This window comes from Tachysurus vachellii, chromosome 3 (assembly GCF_030014155.1).
Source record: "Tachysurus vachellii isolate PV-2020 chromosome 3, HZAU_Pvac_v1, whole genome shotgun sequence".
In the NCBI taxonomy this organism is placed as follows: Eukaryota; Metazoa; Chordata; class Actinopteri; order Siluriformes; family Bagridae; genus Tachysurus; species Tachysurus vachellii.
In genome coordinates, this window is record NC_083462.1 from 27,428,596 (window position 1) to 27,449,201 (window position 20,606).

Sequence of the window (20,606 nt, forward strand, 5' to 3'; positions counted from 1 at the left end):
CTGTAAAACAGTCAGTCTGGTTAAAGAGGTTTTAATATCTAGCTTGCTAATGTTATTTATTTAAATACGCATTAAATAAAATCAAAAAGTCATCACAACAGTCTAATAATCACAGTCTAATATTTGTCATTTTTGTGAAGTAACCAGTGATTAAACTATGAGTCGATAAATTATTCCATAGCTTATAAACACTGGACATCCCAATCAATATTAATTATTCCAAACAAATCATGCATGACATGCAGCTATGCCATCAATACACTGCAATCTTCACATGCACATGTGAAGAGCCACAGATCTACCCCTGAGGAGCTCAGTGCTACATTTACATACCGTGACATTATGTAACGTGGTTCAAGGATTTTAACACTTGCAAGCTAATGCATTTCAAACTGTGCCCCAAATTTCCCTCTTGACTAGACTGTGTCTATATCAAGCAGCGAATTTATATTCCAACCCTCTTCCCAATTCCCTCAGGAAAAGGTTTAGCATGGTGTTTAACACACATCCTGAAAAAAAAGCATTCTCCTGACATTATAAGGAACATGGACAACAACGTAAAACAAATTAAATGTTTCATACACCTGTGACACGTTTACAAACATGAGGTGTACGTAAAAAGGAAGTACAGGACTATCTGAGACAATACATTTGTAGTAACAGACCATCCAGGCTCTCTGCAAAACAAACCACTCCCCTCCACACAATCGTATGATCAAAACAAGCGCCACAGGCAGGTCATAAACCTTTTCCACAGACACACCCTCACCTCATGCCATGTGGTTCCATCCCAACATGCTGTCAGAAACAAGAAGAAGAAAGAAAAGAAAAAAAAAGCTCTGATGCTGATGAGATGTGTGTGTGAACATGCTGAGAAAGACACTTTTAACTGTTCGCACCGGGCTGATTTATCTCATCTACTCAATGTTCTCTTGGTGCTTATTAACCTGCATGGCAGATCTGAGGAGGAAACTCATCACTTATTGGCAAATTCTGCGAGACATCCGTCAGTTCCTTGTTAAAGCAAGGCTCAGCAGATTCTGGATATAAAAGCTCAGAGATGCCAGCAAATCATTACAAAAGGAGACAGTGACAAGAAATTTTCCAAATCAGATTTCCTTACTATCACTGTGATTAGAAACAAAGAGCAAGAAGCCATGCATGCAATGCTGGTAAAACTATTTTCCTTGCAAAGCCCTTCCACATAAAATTTACTGACATGTAAAAACTAAAAAACATTGAGACCTCTACACTTGAGCAGTATTTCTGACCCCTTTAACTTTTTATTATTAAATATAACTAACTGTAAAACCATTTCCACAGACTCCCTTGATATAGATTTAATCCATTATCATTCTTTAAATTTTTTCTGTCTGTTCCTGATATTTCCATTGATAGAATGCATTTGTCCTGATCTGATTTCGCTGCTTGGACCCCAATATATAAGAAATTTGATAAAATGGATTTCCACAACTGCGTCAAAATCAAAAAGCGCTACGGACCCCAGTTTGAGATCCTCTGTACTAGAGCACCTGCAGGACATCTTTTATAAATAGGTGTAAATAGGAAGAGAAACCATTGTCCAATAATCGGTCCAAAATAGATATATACGGTGGCATTACTGTAACTAGTCAGCAATAGTAAATGAGGTTCAGATGGGTCAGACATGTTTTTTTGTTTTTTTAAAATCAGCTGAACTTCCCTTTATTTTCATGTTCAACAACAACATTCCTATTTTGGTCTTCTGGTTAAAAATGCATGCGTGTGCGTGTGTGTAAATGCCACCTTTATTTTTGCACATTCCCCACTTTTTCTGGACAAATAACTAATAGGCAGACCATACAGGATGTAGGTATTTCCCATCGTGCACCTCTGCATTCCCAGAATGAGACAGTAATCTAGGTCATGGTGCATGTGATGGAGCTACTATGGAGTTGTTTTTTTTTTTCTAAACTGTGCCATGTGGGGCAATCAGACATTAGGTTATTTTCATTTCAATCAGTCAGAAAAAACACACCACTCATTTATGAAGCAAGCTACGGTGCTCACATAAACGTACAACTATCCTCAACTGCAAAACCTGCCATTTATCCACCTCGCACAGTGTTAAAAAGTGACTTGACAAGCACTAGTACCTTGATGCTATTTCAGTGTTCTTCTGATTCAGAAGACAGTTTCTGTATATCTTTAACAATGATGAATAAAGTAAAGTAAAGCACAGCCTTTCTGTACAGGCAAAGCTGTGGATAGAGCTCTTGGGTTGTCTGGAATGAGGTGTGCATCTATCAGGCAGATAATTCATTTTCCCAGCTGCAGACTGTAAACACAATATCCAGAACTGACCTCATGTTGAACTCGGTCACACCCTAACCCTGATCTTGTTTGGATATTTTTTAGACTAAACCCCACAGATGCAGAAAAGTCAGCTTTCTTTCTGTAAATGCGTTCAAACAACCGTTCATCAACCATCATCCTGTTGGTAACATAAGACAATACAAACTTTAGCTTCGCCTTTAATCTGACACAAATATGGGTCGACTACATTCAGCTGCTAGAGGTCCAAGCAAGTGGCACAATCCTAGCTACATTTCAGTTTGGGCTTAAAGACACTGAAACACTGCCCTAAATAACTGAACTAATAATAGAATTTTACACCACAGCGCTGATGAATTCTCACATCTGATTAAATCAAAAGGTTTTGATTCATTTCCTATAACAGAGGCTGACGTTACTGTCAACTTTCATTCAAATCGCAGCTTTATAGAAATGCACTCAATCTAATATGCAATCATTTATATAATTAAATACGTAGGGAATAATATGGCTCACATCATTTAAGCCTTTTAAAAGTCCTCTTATTTAATAATGAATGAAAAATATAGAAGTGAAGCTTTTAGTAAGGGCTTTATGAAAGATGACTTCAGCTTGTGACAGCACTTTAGGTTAAAGCTATTCCAGTTTTTTTTTTTACATCAGTGGGAAAGTCTCTGTGACAGGTTGCATTTTTTTTCTCAGTAACAAATCATAGTTTTTTCCCCTAATTGCTCAGGAACATATTTAGATCAGTCCACTGTTTTGTTTTGCTTTGTTTTGTTTTTAATATATTCAGAGTTTGCGATGACCAAAATTAGTTTCAGTTGCACTATTATAAACTTTTGTAGAAAGGACATTCCAGTCCAGTGTCACCCAATGAGCCTGGTTTATCTAAAGGTTTCTTCCTCATATCATCTCAGGGAGTTGCTCCTTGCCGCCGCCTCCAGCTTGTTCATTAGGGATAGGAATAGATATATGGTATTTTGAATTTAAAATTAATATTTTTAAATTCATTTTAAACTTTAAATGTATATATTTGTTTATTTTTATCCTTATTTTTTCTTATTATCATTATATTTGTTTTTTCTATCTCTCTCTCGTTTCCATACTTCTGTAAAGCTGCTTTGAGTCAATGGGAATTGATAAAAGCGCTATACAAATAAATTAAATTTGAACTTGTGCAGCACAGAGACTTGCTACGTCACATGCTTTGTGGTGGCATGTGTTTAAGAACATGTACAAGAACACAAAGTGCTCAAACAATCGGTACCAAAAAAGAGGTCATTTTTCCAAGTACCCTGCCACACCTGCTCAAAACATGTTTGTGAAGGTGCAAAGCAATTACTTTCTAGGAATTCACGTATTCATTCTTCTAAAAACCTAACAACCCTGAGGTACTGCTGGTGCACTGTTGTATCACACTCATCTTCTCAATTAGGCTGACAGGAGAGAAACACGGATTTAAATGGTGCCACAACACCAAGCTATAAGCATTAGATTAGATAGAGAGACACATACTAGGCCTGAGGGTAAACCACCTACTTCATCCACACAGCCTAAGCAAGTGATAAGGATGGGTCAAAGATCAAGATTAAAGCTACAAAAATTGCTTAGATTTTTTTAAAGTATAAAAGCTTTAGAGCGATTACTCACTAAGGTTAATATTTAATAGTAGCACTTTCCTTAAAACTTGTTTCATACTATTGTTTTCCAGACTGATTCTGCCACCATAAGATCAAGATATAACACTGTGTTCATTCTAGTATTTCTGCACAATATTGTTCGTACATACAGTATTTACACTAGTCGGTGCTGTTTTTGTTTATTGTCTCTTGTGTATTGTCTACTTTTGGTATTGTTTTGTAATTTTTGTCTGCACAGTCTTTTTTGTCTTGTCCTGCACAGTTGCACTTTATGTATATAGGACTAACTTACTAAGTCCTTATAGCTCTGTGTTTTATGTAGCACCATGATCCTGGAGAAACATTGTCTCATTTCACTGTGTACTGCATCAGCTATATATGGTTGAAATGACAATAAAAGCTTCTTGACTTGAATTGAATATATAAACCAGAGCTTATGCAATCAATATATATCGCAATATAACTACAGCCTATATGTAAATATGTACAGACCAAGAACTGAATCAGTAATATCACTGCAACTGGGCTTGAAATAATGTTTCTTTTACAATGATGTGTACTAGCTTCAGGCCTTCCAAACAAAAACAGCTCTGTCCTAAGTAGATAACATCTGCCTTTTTAATTGCTGACTTGGGACTGATGAAATCATCTATCCATTAAGACTAACCGAAAACACTCCACTCATGTCAGTGCCATAAAACTAATTACTGCCATTAGTGCTTGTAAAGAAGGAGGGGTAGCTTTCTTTATCTTGAGGGTCAAAGCAAGTCCATTTCCCTAGGAGCTTAAAATCACAACTTTATTGATGTTCTTAGTGACTAAATCTAAATCTGCCGTAGACTTACGCAGGAGGGCCTTCGACTGACACAACCATCTTCTCAGAAAAGGCATTATCATGCGTTTCTCATTGTTCTCTTACCTCAAAACGGAAAAATTTTATACTCTCACAAGACACCAAATACACACACTTCCAATATACATCCATCAACCTGTTTACATGCTGTTTTTGCACACTTTTATTGCTCTTAGCACATACTGTCTAACATTTCAGTCGTTTGCTGTTTTGCACAATCCTTTCTCAGGGACCTGCTGCTATGAAACTGTTTATTATAGTACTACTGCACACGCAATATTGTTGAACATACAATATTTACACCGACAGCGCCATTTCTGTTTATTGTCTTGTAATTTTTTGTTTACACTGTCTTATGTCCTGCACTGTCCTGTCTTGTTTGTCTTGTCCTGCACTGTCTTCTCCTGCACCGTTTGCACCAGGTTGCACAGATGCACTTTATGTATATAGGACTAACTTACTAAGTCCTTATAGCTCTGTCTTTGTTTAATGCAGCACCATGATCATGGAGAAACATTGTCTCATTTCACTGTGTACTGCATCAACTATATATGGTTGAAACGACAATAAAAGCTTCTTGACTCTTGTTTTAAGTCAATGGACAATTCTTCCACGTCTGTGCTTCACAGTAGACAAGTGGCTCTGAAAGACCAGGGTGGGTCAATCAAGAGAACATACTTACAGGCATCATTATTTCAGATGTCAGAGCAACATCAGGCCTCGGGTTGCGTCCTAATAACGTTGACGTGTGATTTCATACGTCTCCTACAATAAGCCTTTCGGACATGGACGCTTCTCACAGAGGAGGTACACAAGCCATAGCACTGCTCACCAAAGCTGTTCTGAAAATCAATAACAAAACACGTAACCACCTCTTTAACTAATTTATATAATGAAAAAGAAAACTAATCCGCATGGAAATTATAAGTAGCTAACAGCTAGCTAATCTAAGCTAACCTCGTTACAGACATTTAAACGAGTGAAGTGCTAATGTTTGCTAACAGGCTAACAAACACGGCTTAGCTCTTACTTTTGTCCCTTTGGTTACTGTATCTGGATAAAGCCGTCTGACAAATTAAACCCAATACATCATTAAAACACACGTTATTGAACATATTTAAAACTATTCTGACTATATTACGGTTAATAAAGCTGATTCACCTCGGAAATGAGTTAAGCTAGTTTTAGTTACCAACGTAGCAACTATCCTAGCTAGAAAACTGACAACTAATATGAAGTAAAACGACCACAGGAATGCCAGAAGTTTTCTGTTCTACTTACAAGTCAGGTGAAGACACAGAATAATCCGTTTAAACAACAAAACCCTTGTGGTTAATGAGGAAGGCGAGCTATGGAGTGAGTCCTGGCAGCACAGCAGGGGTTTCCAGACGGATAGCAGCAGCGCGCTAGCAGCCAACTAGCAAGGGCTTTGCCAGGAAACATGCAGAGTTTCATTTAATAAATAAATAAATTAATTTAAAAAAAAACACGCTTCCTGTGAGCTACTAGAAAAGAAATGTTTCTAATAAACTACAACGAAGCGATATAAAAACAGGAGAAATGAGTTATTTCCAGAGGAAAACCGTAAGAGCCGCAGAGTTCATTACAGAACACTGATTTGTTTGTGTAGTAAATGATGTCAGGGCACGTTGTAGGAACGCCAGGAATGTGGAGCGGCCAGGCAGCAGGTCGCATTAACACTAACACACACATACACATACACATTAGCACACACATACATAAACGCACACACAAACACATGCATATACATACACACACAAAAACACATACATATACACGCGCGCACACACACACAGATGCACACACAAACACATACATATACATACACATACATACACACACACAAACTCATAAACACAAACACACACAAAAACACACACAGACGCACACAAACACATACATACTGTATACACGCACATACATACACACACACAGACGCACACACAAACACATACATATACATACACACAAACTCATAAACACACACACAATTGTTACCATACTAACATTAAATTTATGTGTTAAATTTCTGAACACAAAATGTACATAGATACATCTGCAATACCCCAATTCATACGATATGGCAGACATGCTCCTGCTGGTAAGATCATCCTCTATCATAATGTTTGCATTTATTCATCTTGAGGAACCACTTTACCCTGGTCAGGGTTGAGGCAGATCTCAAGAACACTGAGAGGAAACCCATGCAGAAACAAGATGGACATGAGAAACTCTACACAGATATGATCCTGAGCTCAGGATTGAACCAGGACTCTGGAATATGAGGTTACATTGTGACCCACTGTGGTGTGTCTGTAATGTTCCCAGAAATCTGTAATGTTGAAATTATACAATAATTAAAAAAAAGAGTTGAGCAAACAACTAAGTAATAAATCACAGATGCAGTTTATCAGTTCTTGTTTGTGAATCAAATCCATTGATACTTTTGTTTGCTTGTTCATTTGTTATTTTAATTCAGGTGACAAAAACGTACAATATTTAATATTTTAATAAATTTATGCTGTTATAAATTTATGTTGTTTTTGGCTGCTCCATTTTTGGGGTCATGACAGATCCACATATTTTGATTTGGCACTGGATTTACACCTGATGCCCTTCCTGGTGCAACCCGTGCATTTTCCATACGTCTTGGATATATATATATATATAAACCAGGCATTCCTGTAGAAATGTGTGAGTGCACCTTAAACAATAGTTCATCATCATCATCATCATCATCATCATCATCATCAAAAACAACAACCTTATGTAAAGAAAAAGCAATGGGTATTAGGGGCCAATATTATACAATGTAAAGTTTATTTGCTATTTGTTAAAATACAGCAAACCTTATATTATTAACAGAAAAATAGACCTAACTTGCAGTAGAAATATTTTATCATTTTTGTGATCTTTAGCTGTGTAAAGATTTATTTTCTGAACAAATTATTTGAATTTGTTGCTTTGAGTTGATTTGTTTTTTCTCTCGAAGACATGTTGGTCTTTGAAGAATCTATGAACACATAATATAATATTTTACTATAAACATATTTAATTTCATTATAGATGTATTTAACAGCTTATAGGTAACATTCACCTGCAAATGTAAATGTAACGCCTCTAACAGTAGTTCACAAGAGTGCCACGACTGCCCCCTAATGGCTTGATGCAGCATCTTTAAATCCCACCCAGACTAAGGTTTTTCAAGCCTAGGGGCGTGGCTAACAAGTTGAATGACAGCTACAAGAGTAACGAATTTAGCGTGTCTGCACGCTTCCCATCAGTGGATACACCAAGGTGGATCACCAAAGTAGACCTACATACAGATGTTCATTCATTCATTCATCTTCTACCGCTTATCCGAACTACCTCGGGTCACGGGGAGCCTGTGCCTATCTCAGGCGTCATCGGGCATCAAGGCAGGATTCACCCTGGACGGAGTGCCAACCCAGGGCACACACACACTCATTCACTCACGCAATCACACAGTGCCATCGCAGGGCACACACACACTCATTCACTCACGCAATCACACACTAGGGACAATTTTCCAGAGATGCCAATCAACCTACCATGCATGTCTTTGGACCGGGGGAGGAAACCCCCGAGGCACGGGGAGAACATGCAAACTCCACACACACACAAGGTGGAGGCGGGAATCGAACCCTGACCCTGGAGGTGTGAGGCGAACGTGCTAACCACTAAGACACCGTGCCCCCTACATACAGATGTCTTTAATAAAAGATAACTGAAGATAACTTCCTTGTTTAAGGTCAGGTTTTTGTACTAATCCTCCAATAACCTTCACTTATGAAGGTGCACCATGGATGTGATTATTACTACCAGTTTTCTCTGAAACTTGCATTTTGCCCTATAAATTAAAGTTAGTGCACAAAGCACCATGTACAAGTGAGAATCGATAGGCTACTTACTGTTTATCTATTATATATTTATCACAGTATAAACTTGATCTTTTTGTCTTGTGTCTGGTATTTCCAGTTGTCCTACAGCAGCCATGTCCAATCTTATCCGGAAAGGGCAGGTGTGGGTGCAGGTTTTCATTCAAAACCAAGCAGAAGCCACAACAGAGTCTACTAAAAGCCATGAACAACTGATTAAACAGGTGGAATCTGGTATGGCTTCTGCTTGGTTGGAATGAAAACCTGCACCCACACCGGATAAGATCGGACACCGCTGGATACACTTTACATGGTGAACATTACACTTGAACAGTTATTGGATAAATAGTCCATGCGATGCATGGGTAGTTATATGGTTGGATTTGTAGGGTAGCCTGCGTAACACGTAGCCGAACATACTGCTCTTCAACACTACAGTCCACATTTATATAAAATCATCTGCACTTAATGTATTGGCAAACATTTAGCAAAGATTACCTATAATGTCAAATTCCAGCTGTTGATGCTAATCACACAACTACTTATTTAGGTATAGACAAATGGCTCAGAGTTTGTGCCTGTCAGTTTAACAAAAGAACATAATGTTAATTGTGGTAAATACAACTGAGAAGACCACACAGATTGTACAGGTATTCCAAACAGAGCATTTATTATTCACAAACAGATAAACATCATGGAGTCAGTGAAGCTCTTCTGAGGGAGATTTACACAGGGAAGCAGGGCACATTGCACGGTGGTCCGATCAGTGGTGGTCAGACTCTAACAGAGAAAAAGAAATGTTTTCACAGCCGTTAAAGACAAACAAACGAATCAAGAGCAAGGAAATAATATAAATTACAGCACTGTGAATCTGCACAATCTATAGATCTATGCTCTCTAAAATGTCAAGAGATGGCAATACAGATTGTAAAACGTTTCTTGCGTTTTATTTTAGCAGGTTAGACAAATTCATCATCTTCCTTTTCTCAAAACTCTCTAATTAAACTAATACAACCTACACATCTCAGGTCAGTATGAGAATTTAACAGCAGTATAGTTTTTAAGAACATACTAGTTTTATCAGAGGTATGAGCTTTTATGCCATTTTGAAATAAGTTGGAAATTCAGTTGGAAGTGTACATGTTCTCATATTTCTTTAAAGCATTTGCTTTAAAAGCAACTTTCTTGCCAGTGGAGTAAAGGACAAATCAGATTTGGCCATAGTATAAACATAGTGCAAGTCTAACATTTAAACATAGTGTAAGTAGCACTACTACTACGACTAAATAAAAACTATTCCAAAAATAGGGAAAAAGATTTCAAAACTGTGGAACATTAAAACAGTATAAAGTATCATAATCATCTAAATCAAATATTAGGATATCTGCATTTATAAACACAGATGTGCTATATTATATAAAGAACCCTAAAGCAAGCTAATGAGAGCTATTAACAACAAGACTTATTTCCAGGTTTCAATGAGCCAAATAGTGATATTCTTCAACTACTTAGTTGTTTATACCTACATAAACTTTATTCATTCATTAATTAAGCATTTCAAACATGACATGAGGAAAGCTGTATAGACTAATTTTAGGAAAAATTCTATCTTTAATACTCGCATTTTACAAGTTGACCTTATTCCAGATTCAAGATATTTGAACACACAAGATACACAATGACTCTTCCGATAACATTTGTCGATACTGATGTCATGTCCGATATAAATATGTTGCCTAAATATGGGATTTTTAAATAGAGGACAAGTACTTACTAGACTTCACTGCTTTCTTTCCTAAAAGGAAAAAAAGACAAAATCACAATCATTTCAAGCATAATAAATAAATAAATAAATAAATAAATGACCTCGTGACACTGACAGAATGCGAGCACTAAATGTACATTTTATCTATGGTATATGCAGAGCACCTACCTCCATAGGAGACTTTGTAGTAAAGGTAAGTCATGATTCCCAGGCCAACCCAGACCTCCTGGTACGCCTTGGTGTAGTAAGGGCCGACTCTAGACCACCAGGTTCCAAACAGACCTCCAGCCATCTTGTGATCAGGACAGAAGCACACATGAATAGACATAAAGAGACATGCATAGAAATGAATAGAAATAGCATGAATATATACAGATTTATAGGTCGCAGATATGCAGATTTATAGAATGCAGGTTTCCAAAACGTTTTAATTTAGTACTACATAATACATTCGTTCTGAATGTATTATGTAGTGGCTATTAAACATTATTACATAATAAACTGTTATTTTAGGAATTAACAATACTGACTATTGCACTTTTAAGAATGATATGCAGTTGGCGTTTTTTGCCCACCCGTTATGAGATCGCGCGCTACGATTGGTTACCAAGCTAATGAGTTAGAGTGACAGTTTGATCACCCAATCATAATTGCGGGCACCAGCCGGCCGTAGCCAATCATAGCACAGAGGGCAGAATCTGACGGAATACGGATAGGGAAAAAAAAATCTTGAAAGCGATCTTCTGAAAATAATTTAAACGATAACTACTGTACTTGAATCAATTGCTGATTTAATTCAGCAAAATATGTTTTTAGGGAATTTTGAATGAAAAACAAACTAATATTCGGTTCATTAGCCTTAGTGTCACTTGGTTAAAGGCCTAGACGTAACAAAACACATCAGAAACAAACTGCTTCTTCCAGACAGGAGGATTTCACAACTCTCATTTGTATAACATTTTATTTTACCGTCTTATAAACCTATTTTAAAACTAACACCTCGTCACTCACCTCTAAACTGTAAATACTGCAGCTCACTGAGAGAAGGTCACTGTCCAATCTGAATGCTAGCTCGCGACAGGAGACACACAGAAGAACGGAAGTGTAAACTAGACTTCCGGTATATTAGTGCAACATCACGTCAGAATAAAGGTCTTCAATACCTAAAATATGAAAGCACGATTCATTAAGTCGTTTAATGTTATTTGGCGCTTTTGCATAAACATTTACCACCCCATAGTTTAATTATTTATTATTATTTATATACGTGTATCTATATATAACCTTATAACCTTCTACTCGTTACTTTACAACAGTGTCTGCACATTTATTCAATGCCATAGCCTTAGAACCATTTACTTCATTAATGTCCACATATCTCTGTACTGCTATAGCCTTTATATTTATTCACTGTACATATGTTTATATATATATATATATATATATATATATATATATATATATATATATATATATATATATATATATACACACACACACACACACACACACACACACACACACACATATATATATGTATAGATATTAAATGCAGTACATATGCTACATATTCATCTGCACTTGTCTATTTACACAACTTCTGGTAAATGCCAAACTGCATTTCGTTGCTGTGTACCTGTACTATGCAATGACAATAAAGTTCTATCTATCTATCTATCTATCTATCTATCTATCTATCTATCTATCTATCTATCTATCTATCTATCTATCTATCTATCTATCTATCTATCTATTATTTTCATATTAACATATTTGAGCTAGAGTTTAGGGCATTATTTGTTTGTTTTTCATATGTAATCTTAAATCCTCTGAGACAGAATTATTTTTACTTTTGTACTATCAGTAAACATTGCCATCTTCTGTCTCAGAGGATGGAAATGTTTACTGATAGTACAAAAGTAAAAATAATTCTGCAAAATGAAAAGAGTGCAATAAGTATTTGCATTTTATTTTATTTTATTTTTTATTTTATTGGCAGTTATTCAGTTAAACATATATTTAACATTTTATAAATATTACAGATTACAAATTTTTGGAATGACATAACACATAGCAACATTTGGCTGTAGGCTGTAGTGGCAAAAAGTAGTCTGCGATCCATTTACAAAGAAAGACTATATGTTATAAGAAGGAAAACCCTTGAAGGAAGACAATTTGTGTAGAAGCACTTCTACATACAAAAAAACAAAAAACAGTTTGACTCAGCTGCTATTTCTTGGGAAAAAGAACACACACACACACACACACACACACACACACACACACAATCTGTGAGATGAGTGCATACAGAGAGCTATTGAAGCAAACAGAGAGCCATGCTCGTCTCTCCCCTCAGGCTAATCTATGCTTCGTAATCCAAAAATATAACTGAAAAAAAGGGCAGATTAGTCTGTGTAAGTCACTTTGCAGCTGTGTGCTTACTGAGTTACTGAGTTTCTATGGCTCATGATGTTGAAATGATTTTTGTATAAATGTGTTGTTGCAGGTGAAAAACTAGTAAATAGACATAATGAACACAATATATTTGGGAATTCCAATGCATTTTATAAGAGGAAACTGAATAGATCCTTATCAACTAACTGGTAAACTTTATAGACTCTATGAGCTCACAGTTTTGTGAATATATCCTTGCCATAGTAAAGATCCAGCTTAGTCCAAGGACTTTCCTTGACCCATAAAAAAGTCTTGTAACTACTCAACCTCAGGTCTCACTAGTACTGTCCTGTTTGTTTCCAGGGGAAGTTTTTTGCCTATGGGAAGGACAATGTGGTCACTGGGATGTCTCTGAGCTATTTCTGGCCTTCACAGTTTACCACTCGAAGCCTTAGGCTAGTCATAGGGAAAGGAGCGACAGTAGGGAAGGCAGTCCCTATGGACTGTATATGAACAAGCACTATGTAAATGCTTGTCTACATAGCTGGATATGGTCGGGATCTCCTCCCGACACCTTTCTTGCCCTTCCAGAGAAGACAAAGTTGTATTCTTTTGGTCACAAGTGTCGATGTCTGTAGGAGGAGGAGAAACAGGAAGTAGGATTGGTGGGGCTGGAGGGAAAGTCCTTCTGTATCCCACCTCTTCCTGCCTTCTCAGGAAGTCCCTCAGCACCTGTTTGAAGATGCACACGAGCTCCCAGGGAACAACATAGTTGTGAGCCAAAATCTCACGGAACCTTAAAAGAGGTAATAAAAACATACACACTGTGGTTATTAATGATCACTTGCTACCACATGAACACACACCTACATGTCCACATACCTGAAGAGTACAGCAGCTGTGTGAGACGGTGGAATTCGGGCACAGAGTCGCTCCAGCAGTCTGCATTCAGATGCTGGTATCAGGGCAAGCAAGCTGTCCCGGGTGAGAGGCAGACGATGTCCTCGAGTGCCATGGGTGCAACGGAGGCGTTGTTCCTCAAGAGCTGGACACTCTCTCTGCTCGAATTGCCAGAGAAGCTCCTGGAGTAACACTCGGCTGGGGTTTAAGGACACCGCATAGTCTGGATTCAGCACACCTTCCTGATGGGAGGAATTCATACAGGCCAGGAATGGCATTGAAAGACTATGGTAGGGAAGAATAGATGGCGGGACAAAAACAACATGGTTTTTAGAGAACTATCTATATATTTATAATGTTATTTGTACATAATGAACAAAATGAGTTAGGTTAACATTATGATAAAATACAATTTATGATTGTTTCACCTTAAATATAGAATTGTATACATTAATAATTTGAGGTATGAATGTGCAGAATATCCCACTATTCTCCGTTTGACTGCATACTTTTATTAGAATTTATTATTATATCGTCTGCTTACTTTATCGACTTTTGTACTATGAAAGAGCTTCTTTGCTATTTACACTGTGTCTGGGTACGATTGTATGTACGTACGTACGTATGTATGTATGTATGTACAGTATGTATGTATGTATGTATGTATGTATGTATGTATGTATGTATGTATGTATGTATGTATGTATGTATGTAGCAAAGGTATTCCAATGTATATAGGTGCTTAACCCTGCCATTACACAAGTGTATATATGTTTACTAGAACCCTCTTTTTTTCAGAACCTTTTTTGCACAATGTACTGTATGATACACAGCATGCACACTGGTGCTATTTGGTGTATTTGTCCTGTAGTGTTTGGTATTGTTTGTTTGCACTAGGTTGCAATTTATGCGGCTAGTACAACTTACTTTATGTCCTTAGCTCTGTGTTTTATGTAGTCCATGGTCTTGGAGAAACGTTGTTTCATTTCACTATGCACTGTGTCAGCTATACTGTATGTTGTTGAAACGACAATATAAGCTTCTTGACTTGACTTGACTCTTGACTCTTAACCCTTTTTAACTGGTCTTAAAAAAGCTACTTATAAGCTATTTTCAATCAGTACAAATACATTTATTTTATCACTGCAAGTCTGATATAAAATGAGTCACGACACTGTTGAGACATTTTTCCCTCTGTTAAGATAATCCTGTGCAGAATTATAGTCAATGAATATAACTCCATCAAATTATAGTTGAATATGAATAAGCACTTGTGGCATGTCAGAGAGTAGAATTGGGTTTAATATCACAATTGACTTTGAAGATATAAACATTTGTGTGGAAAAAAAGAACCGTTTTCTGTGAATAGAGAACATTTCCCATAGCAGACTAAAAAAACACACAAATATCCTTACAAAAAGCTACAAATTTTAAAGTACAGAGTGTCTATTTTAAGCCCCACTGTGGAGTGTGACAGGACAAAGACATTCAATGCTGAACATGAACACAATAAAACAGAATAAAATTTCCATTTTTTTTCTTGACTCATGGTCACTGCTCTTTAGTGTTTCTCTCTCAGTTCTTTTTGAATTCAGTTATATTTGTTTTTCAATCCTCAGGATAGATTTCGAGACAGAGTGGAAGTGAAGTGGAAAAAATAACTTCAGGTCTCTCATTGTCACAGTACATAAAGCTCCTATGGCGATTCTGTTTCGAGAAGAAAAAGAGATTGCTTAATAGACTGTTTAGTTGAAGTGCAGGTGTAGAAGACAATGTGCAGCGGGAAAGACCATGATTGCACTGTATTGACTAAAGTCTTATCTACAGAGCAAAGTAGTAAAGAACTAGTATCAATTCAATTCAAATGGAAGGCACCAATCACTCCAGCTAGGAATAAAATGTGGAAAGGTTTATAAAGGCGATGGGTTATTGAGGCTTATTAAGCAGCAAACTGTAGACAGAGCAAAGCATGATGTAAATGGAACGAGATACAGGTAGAAGAAAATGTTAAAAAAAAAAACACAACCCACACAATTCTAAAAGGTCACAGAAACAGATACAGAACCGAAAACAGAAAACAGAAAACAATGGAGAGCTTGAAATAATTTGATGGAAGAATTATGAATGAAGATACAAAAGCAAGAGAGTGTATGAAAGGGCACAATAATAATAATTACGCATGATTGACACACACCATTCTAAGGACAACATTATAGTCAAATATCCTTACCTTGGATTAAAATGACGATACCCAGGATGCCTTGACTCCATACGGTAAACCTTGAAATGATGATGAAATATGAGAGAGACAGTAAATGAATGAGAGACAGATAGAGTGTAAGAGATTGCAGTTTTGATGGCAGTGTTCAGTAAAGTTGAGAAAGAGAGAGAGAGAGAGAGAGAGAGAGAGAGAGAGAGAGAGATTGCTTCGCCTGCCTACAGCAAACTGCCTTCTGTCTCTCTGCTCTGATAACCAGCCTCCGCTCACTGACCCTGTTTCCATTCAATCCAACCCCCGACCACACACACACACACACACACACGCACTCTTTGTACATCCTTTTTAAAATCAAGTTGATCAATTTATTTCCAGCCATGGACCCATTACATTATAAACATCACATACACTTTACGTTACTCTGTGCACGTTTCACAGAGCTTCATTTTAAGTACAGTCAAATTATTAAATTCTAAGCACATCACTGCGTACAGATCATCATCCTTATTTAAGGCATGAGACTTTCCATAATGAGTGATTCCCAAACACAGAACCCAAAGTGTAAATTAAACAATGAATCAATGGTGTGATGTAATGCATTATAAAACCATTGTCGATTTCCTATAAAAGTCAACCATGAAATATTTATTCCTCTTATAACACAGCAATGTGCTAACTAACAATCTTTAATTCATTAAAGACTGTTTCTAGTTATGTTTAATGTTATGTAATACATGCAAAACAAGTGTGTTCTGGGTTTTATGTATATTATTGTAGCTATACATTGTCACTGACCTCTGTTTGTGTATGTCTCTCTCTCTCTCTCTCTCTCTCTCTCTCTCTCTCTCTCTCTCTCTCTCTCTCTCTCTCTCTCTCTCTCTCTCTCTCTCTCTTTCTTTCTCTGTCTCTAAATACATACATACATATAATGGCTAATATCAGTACTTACTGTCTTCATTTAAAAGAAGTATAATAATGTATAATAATGAGTAAAAGCAACCAAAGAAAGCTGGTCTGACCCTTGCTGTGAGGAGGTATATTATTGAGTGAAATCCTCTACCCCAGTTCCATCACAACAACAGTAGTATCTGAAGACAACAGTAAAACAGTTCATTACTCAAAAACAAAGGAGGACAAAACATATAGAGGGTCAGAAATGCCCCTCACATCGAGCAGTTGGTTGCCATATGGAGGCCTCTGGGTGGCCTTCTGGCCTGTGTGTCCTCTGAGACACATAATCAGAGAAGTGCAGCTGGTACTGATTCTGTTAGAGACTGGGTCAGGCTTCAGACCTCTGTTCTCGCCATATGATCAAAACAGATCCATCTGTACACGTATCTATAGAGTTAAATGGAAAACAATGGCACATAAACCTAACTCTAATATAAATTATTTAAAAATCTCAATATAGTCATTGTATCTTTCACTGTATATCCCAGATAACAATGTGGGGGACATGCTGGACACACACACACACACACACACACACACACACACACACACACACACACACACACACACACACACACACACACACTCACACACACACTTACAGTGTCAATTGTACATCATTATTATCATTTCATAGTTTTTCTCTTGCCTGTTGGATGGATGTTGTATTCACACTCTATGTGTCATTTCCAGGATGTTGTTTTTTCCTCCACAAAAATTGATCCATTATGATTTTAATAATTCAATGGCATGAGAAAGGATCTGCATTATAGGAGTGCACTCTGCATGAGAATGGATTACTCTTATGGTCCATTATTAAATTGAATTTTGTTAATATTTCATAATTGTGATTAATGCAGTGTAGCTTGGATTGTAAGTCAAATAGATACCAATGAGGCTTGTTTTCAAGCCTGAATGGACAATACATTAAAGTTATTTTCCACAAAATGTCTTCCGTTATTTAAATACTTCTCTTACATTTACAGGCTCTGACAGTGCCAGCTCTGGGAAGAGGGAATTAGGAATTCAATGCGACTGACATGTCACCCGTGCTCCTCGAGGGCTGCAGTGCTCTGCTGGTATTTATTAGACTTTCTCAGACTTCTCTCTTTATTTCACGGAAGGTGGCGGTTTTTGTGTCTGCCTCTGCATGAGTCATCGTTCACTTTTGAGTGATAGGGGGATATTCTGGCATGTCTCTGTTGCTGAGAGTCATATAGTTGAAGACAGAACCTTGTACATCATCAAGCCTAAATATCACACTGACCTTCCCTTCACACTCAGCATAACCTGACCTGAAAAGGAGTGACAGGGTGGCAGGGGATGATGCAGCGGTACTTTGTTTACAGTGCTGTACATGCAATACTACAGAAACACTGGGTCTGAATCATAGATCACATTGTAAAAACCGTTCAATGTGTAATAAATACAAAATCCATTTAGGACTATGTTTAAGAATCATCTAGGGAAACTGCTTGATTTAATCTTGATTTGTTCAATTGTATGACTTTTAAACATTTCAGTATACATATATTTGCTATCATGTGAGGCATGATATTGATCGTTGAAAGATGTGCACATTTCTTAGAAAGGTGAATCTTTTTAGTTCTGCTTTTCGGCTGTTTTTTCATTTGGACCTGTGTTGAGGAAAGTCACAGTGTATCTCTATGCCTGTCTGACTCATCAAGGAGAAAAAGCAGGCATAGTAACACGCTATCTGACTCAGTTATTAAGTGTTTAAAAGATGGTTTTAAGATGGCAAACAAAAAACTTCAAATCCTTTTACTAAAATCTGAATAATTTAAGTTATTAAACGTATCATTGATAGTAAAAGTAAGTACCGCAACGAATGGCATTATATGTCATTTTATAACATGTCGTTTTACTTTATTTTGTTTTCACATTGTACAGTGTTAGATGTGGAATTAGTGCTATTAGGATAAAAATCCATCATCGGCCCTGGCTGTGGCTGCAGGGTGTGTGAGACCCAGCAGCTGTCATATGTCAGTCAGACTTTGCTTTTCTTTGCTCTGCATGTGTGTGTGTGTGTGTGTGTGTGTGTGTGTGTGTGTGTGTGTAATGCTCAGCTGACCTTTCTGCAGGTTCAGAGGCAGTCCAGTCTCTTCCCCAAAGCCAAGGGGGTTTATGTAAGTCTCTCTCTCTCTCTCTCTCTCTCTCTCTCTCTCTCTCTCTCTCTCTCTCTCTCTCTCGGTGTGTGTGTGTTCCTTCTGACTGTATGAGGATGGATGTGGGGTTGGACAATTCAGTGGATACTGAACATTGACTAAATGACTTGTAGGTAGTTTGAAACATGCAAGCAAGATTAATATGGTAAAGGAAACTTGGAATGTTGAATGTTTAAATCCTGAATGGGATTTTAAAATTAATAGTTAGCTAGCTAGACAGACAGCCAGACAGACAGACAGACAGCCAGACAGACAGACAGACAGACAGAGACAGACAGACAGAGACAGATAGATAGATAGATAGATAGATAGATAGATAGATAGATAGATAGATAGATAGATAGATAGATAGATAGATATTGTCATTGCATTGTACAGGTACACTGCAAGGAAATGCCGTTAAGTATCTACCAGAAGTGCAAACTTTAGAAAGAAAAATGTGCAGAATAGATGTGGGGAGTTAACTAGCCCTGAACCTGCTGGTTCTGGTGCGGATGAATAAGGCAATAATGTAATGAACACAATTAAGGTGGATGTGATCATTTCACATGAATTTATAAATCCTATCCCACACTATATCTTGCTCGCACTTCGGATCGTGTCGTTTATCCTGGTGTGATCCCTTCTTTCTCCTTCGTCCACTAACAGGGAGTGTTCAACGCAAAATAACAGATGCTGTATTTAGCCACAGGATGGCGCTGCTGTGCCAAACATAATGAAGCGTGATTTCGGTTTATATTTACATCATTTAGCAGACACCCTTATCCAGAGCGTTAGATTATCTCAATTTCAGCTGAGGGTTAAGGGCCTTACTCAGGGGCCCAACAGTGGTAGCTTGGTGGACCTGGGATCAAACTCACAACCTTCCAACTAGTCCAATACCTTAAACACTAGGCACCACATGCCCATTTCATTGTCTTGGGTAATAACCTTTTAGTAAAAACATATTCTGTTACATATACCGTTTTTCATGAAAGATTCTTTTATTTGGCTACATACTAATGCAGTTTGCATTACTTAAGGTTTTTGGGTGAATGTACCTATAATACTCAGAAGTATTTGGACACCTGATCTGTGGTTCTTTCCCAATTTGCTGTCACATGTCCTGCAGAGATTTGTACAGGCTGCCTTTAAAGAACACAGTTGTATGAAATTTATTTGTATGCTGTAGAATTTAGATTTTTTTATGGGGCTTAAAGAGCACAAATTACTCCAATATTAAGTGCAAAGCCTTCCCAGATGTGTGGAGTTAATTATAACAGCAAAGGGAGAATACATCTGGACTGGGATGTTCAACAAAAAATATGGAAGTTATAATGCAAAAACATAATATTATTATTATTAATAATATTTCAATTTTCCATACACTGAACATAGTAGGTCTAACTGATCAGTGACAATACAGTTTATTATGTTTATTTTTTAAATAGCTATATATACTGTACTGTTGCATTTTCAATAAT

The 20,606-nt window shown here is 37.1% G+C and overlaps 3 protein-coding genes across 8 annotated transcripts in view; all 3 read right to left on the reverse strand.

Moving 5' to 3' along the window:
* ppp1r13bb (protein phosphatase 1, regulatory subunit 13Bb) overlaps positions 1-6,450 on the reverse strand; it is a 38,662-nt gene extending 32,212 nt beyond the window's left edge. For 2 of the 6 annotated variants that reach the window (XM_060866550.1, XM_060866551.1), the window contains exons 1-2: positions 6,091-6,449; positions 5,492-5,651 (exon numbers count right to left, since the gene is read on the reverse strand). In XM_060866550.1, the coding sequence (XP_060722533.1) occupies positions 5,492-5,500 (9 nt within the window). In that variant the 5' untranslated portion in view covers positions 5,501-5,651; positions 6,091-6,449. Of the gene's footprint in view, positions 1-5,491; positions 5,652-6,090 lie in introns of all 6 variants that reach the window. The other 4 variants (XM_060866549.1, XM_060866553.1, XM_060866552.1 and 1 more) reach the window with 4 other exon arrangements.
* Positions 6,451-9,371: 2,921 nt separating this feature from the next.
* On the reverse strand, positions 9,372-11,629 carry atp5mj (ATP synthase membrane subunit j). The gene is made up of 4 exons (XM_060865021.1): positions 11,506-11,629; positions 10,663-10,786; positions 10,504-10,524; positions 9,372-9,509 (listed from the first exon to the last, which is right to left on the reverse strand). The coding sequence occupies exons 2-4, from the start codon at positions 10,784-10,786 to the stop codon at positions 9,493-9,495; spliced, it is 162 nt and encodes a 53-aa protein (XP_060721004.1). The 5' UTR covers positions 11,506-11,629; the 3' UTR covers positions 9,372-9,492.
* Positions 11,630-12,777: 1,148 nt separating this feature from the next.
* On the reverse strand, positions 12,778-16,173 carry rd3l (RD3 like). The gene is made up of 3 exons (XM_060865023.1): positions 16,019-16,173; positions 13,771-14,073; positions 12,778-13,684 (listed from the first exon to the last, which is right to left on the reverse strand). The coding sequence occupies exons 1-3, from the start codon at positions 16,057-16,059 to the stop codon at positions 13,345-13,347; spliced, it is 684 nt and encodes a 227-aa protein (XP_060721006.1). The 5' UTR covers positions 16,060-16,173; the 3' UTR covers positions 12,778-13,344.
* Between the last annotated feature and the right edge of the window lie 4,433 nt (positions 16,174-20,606).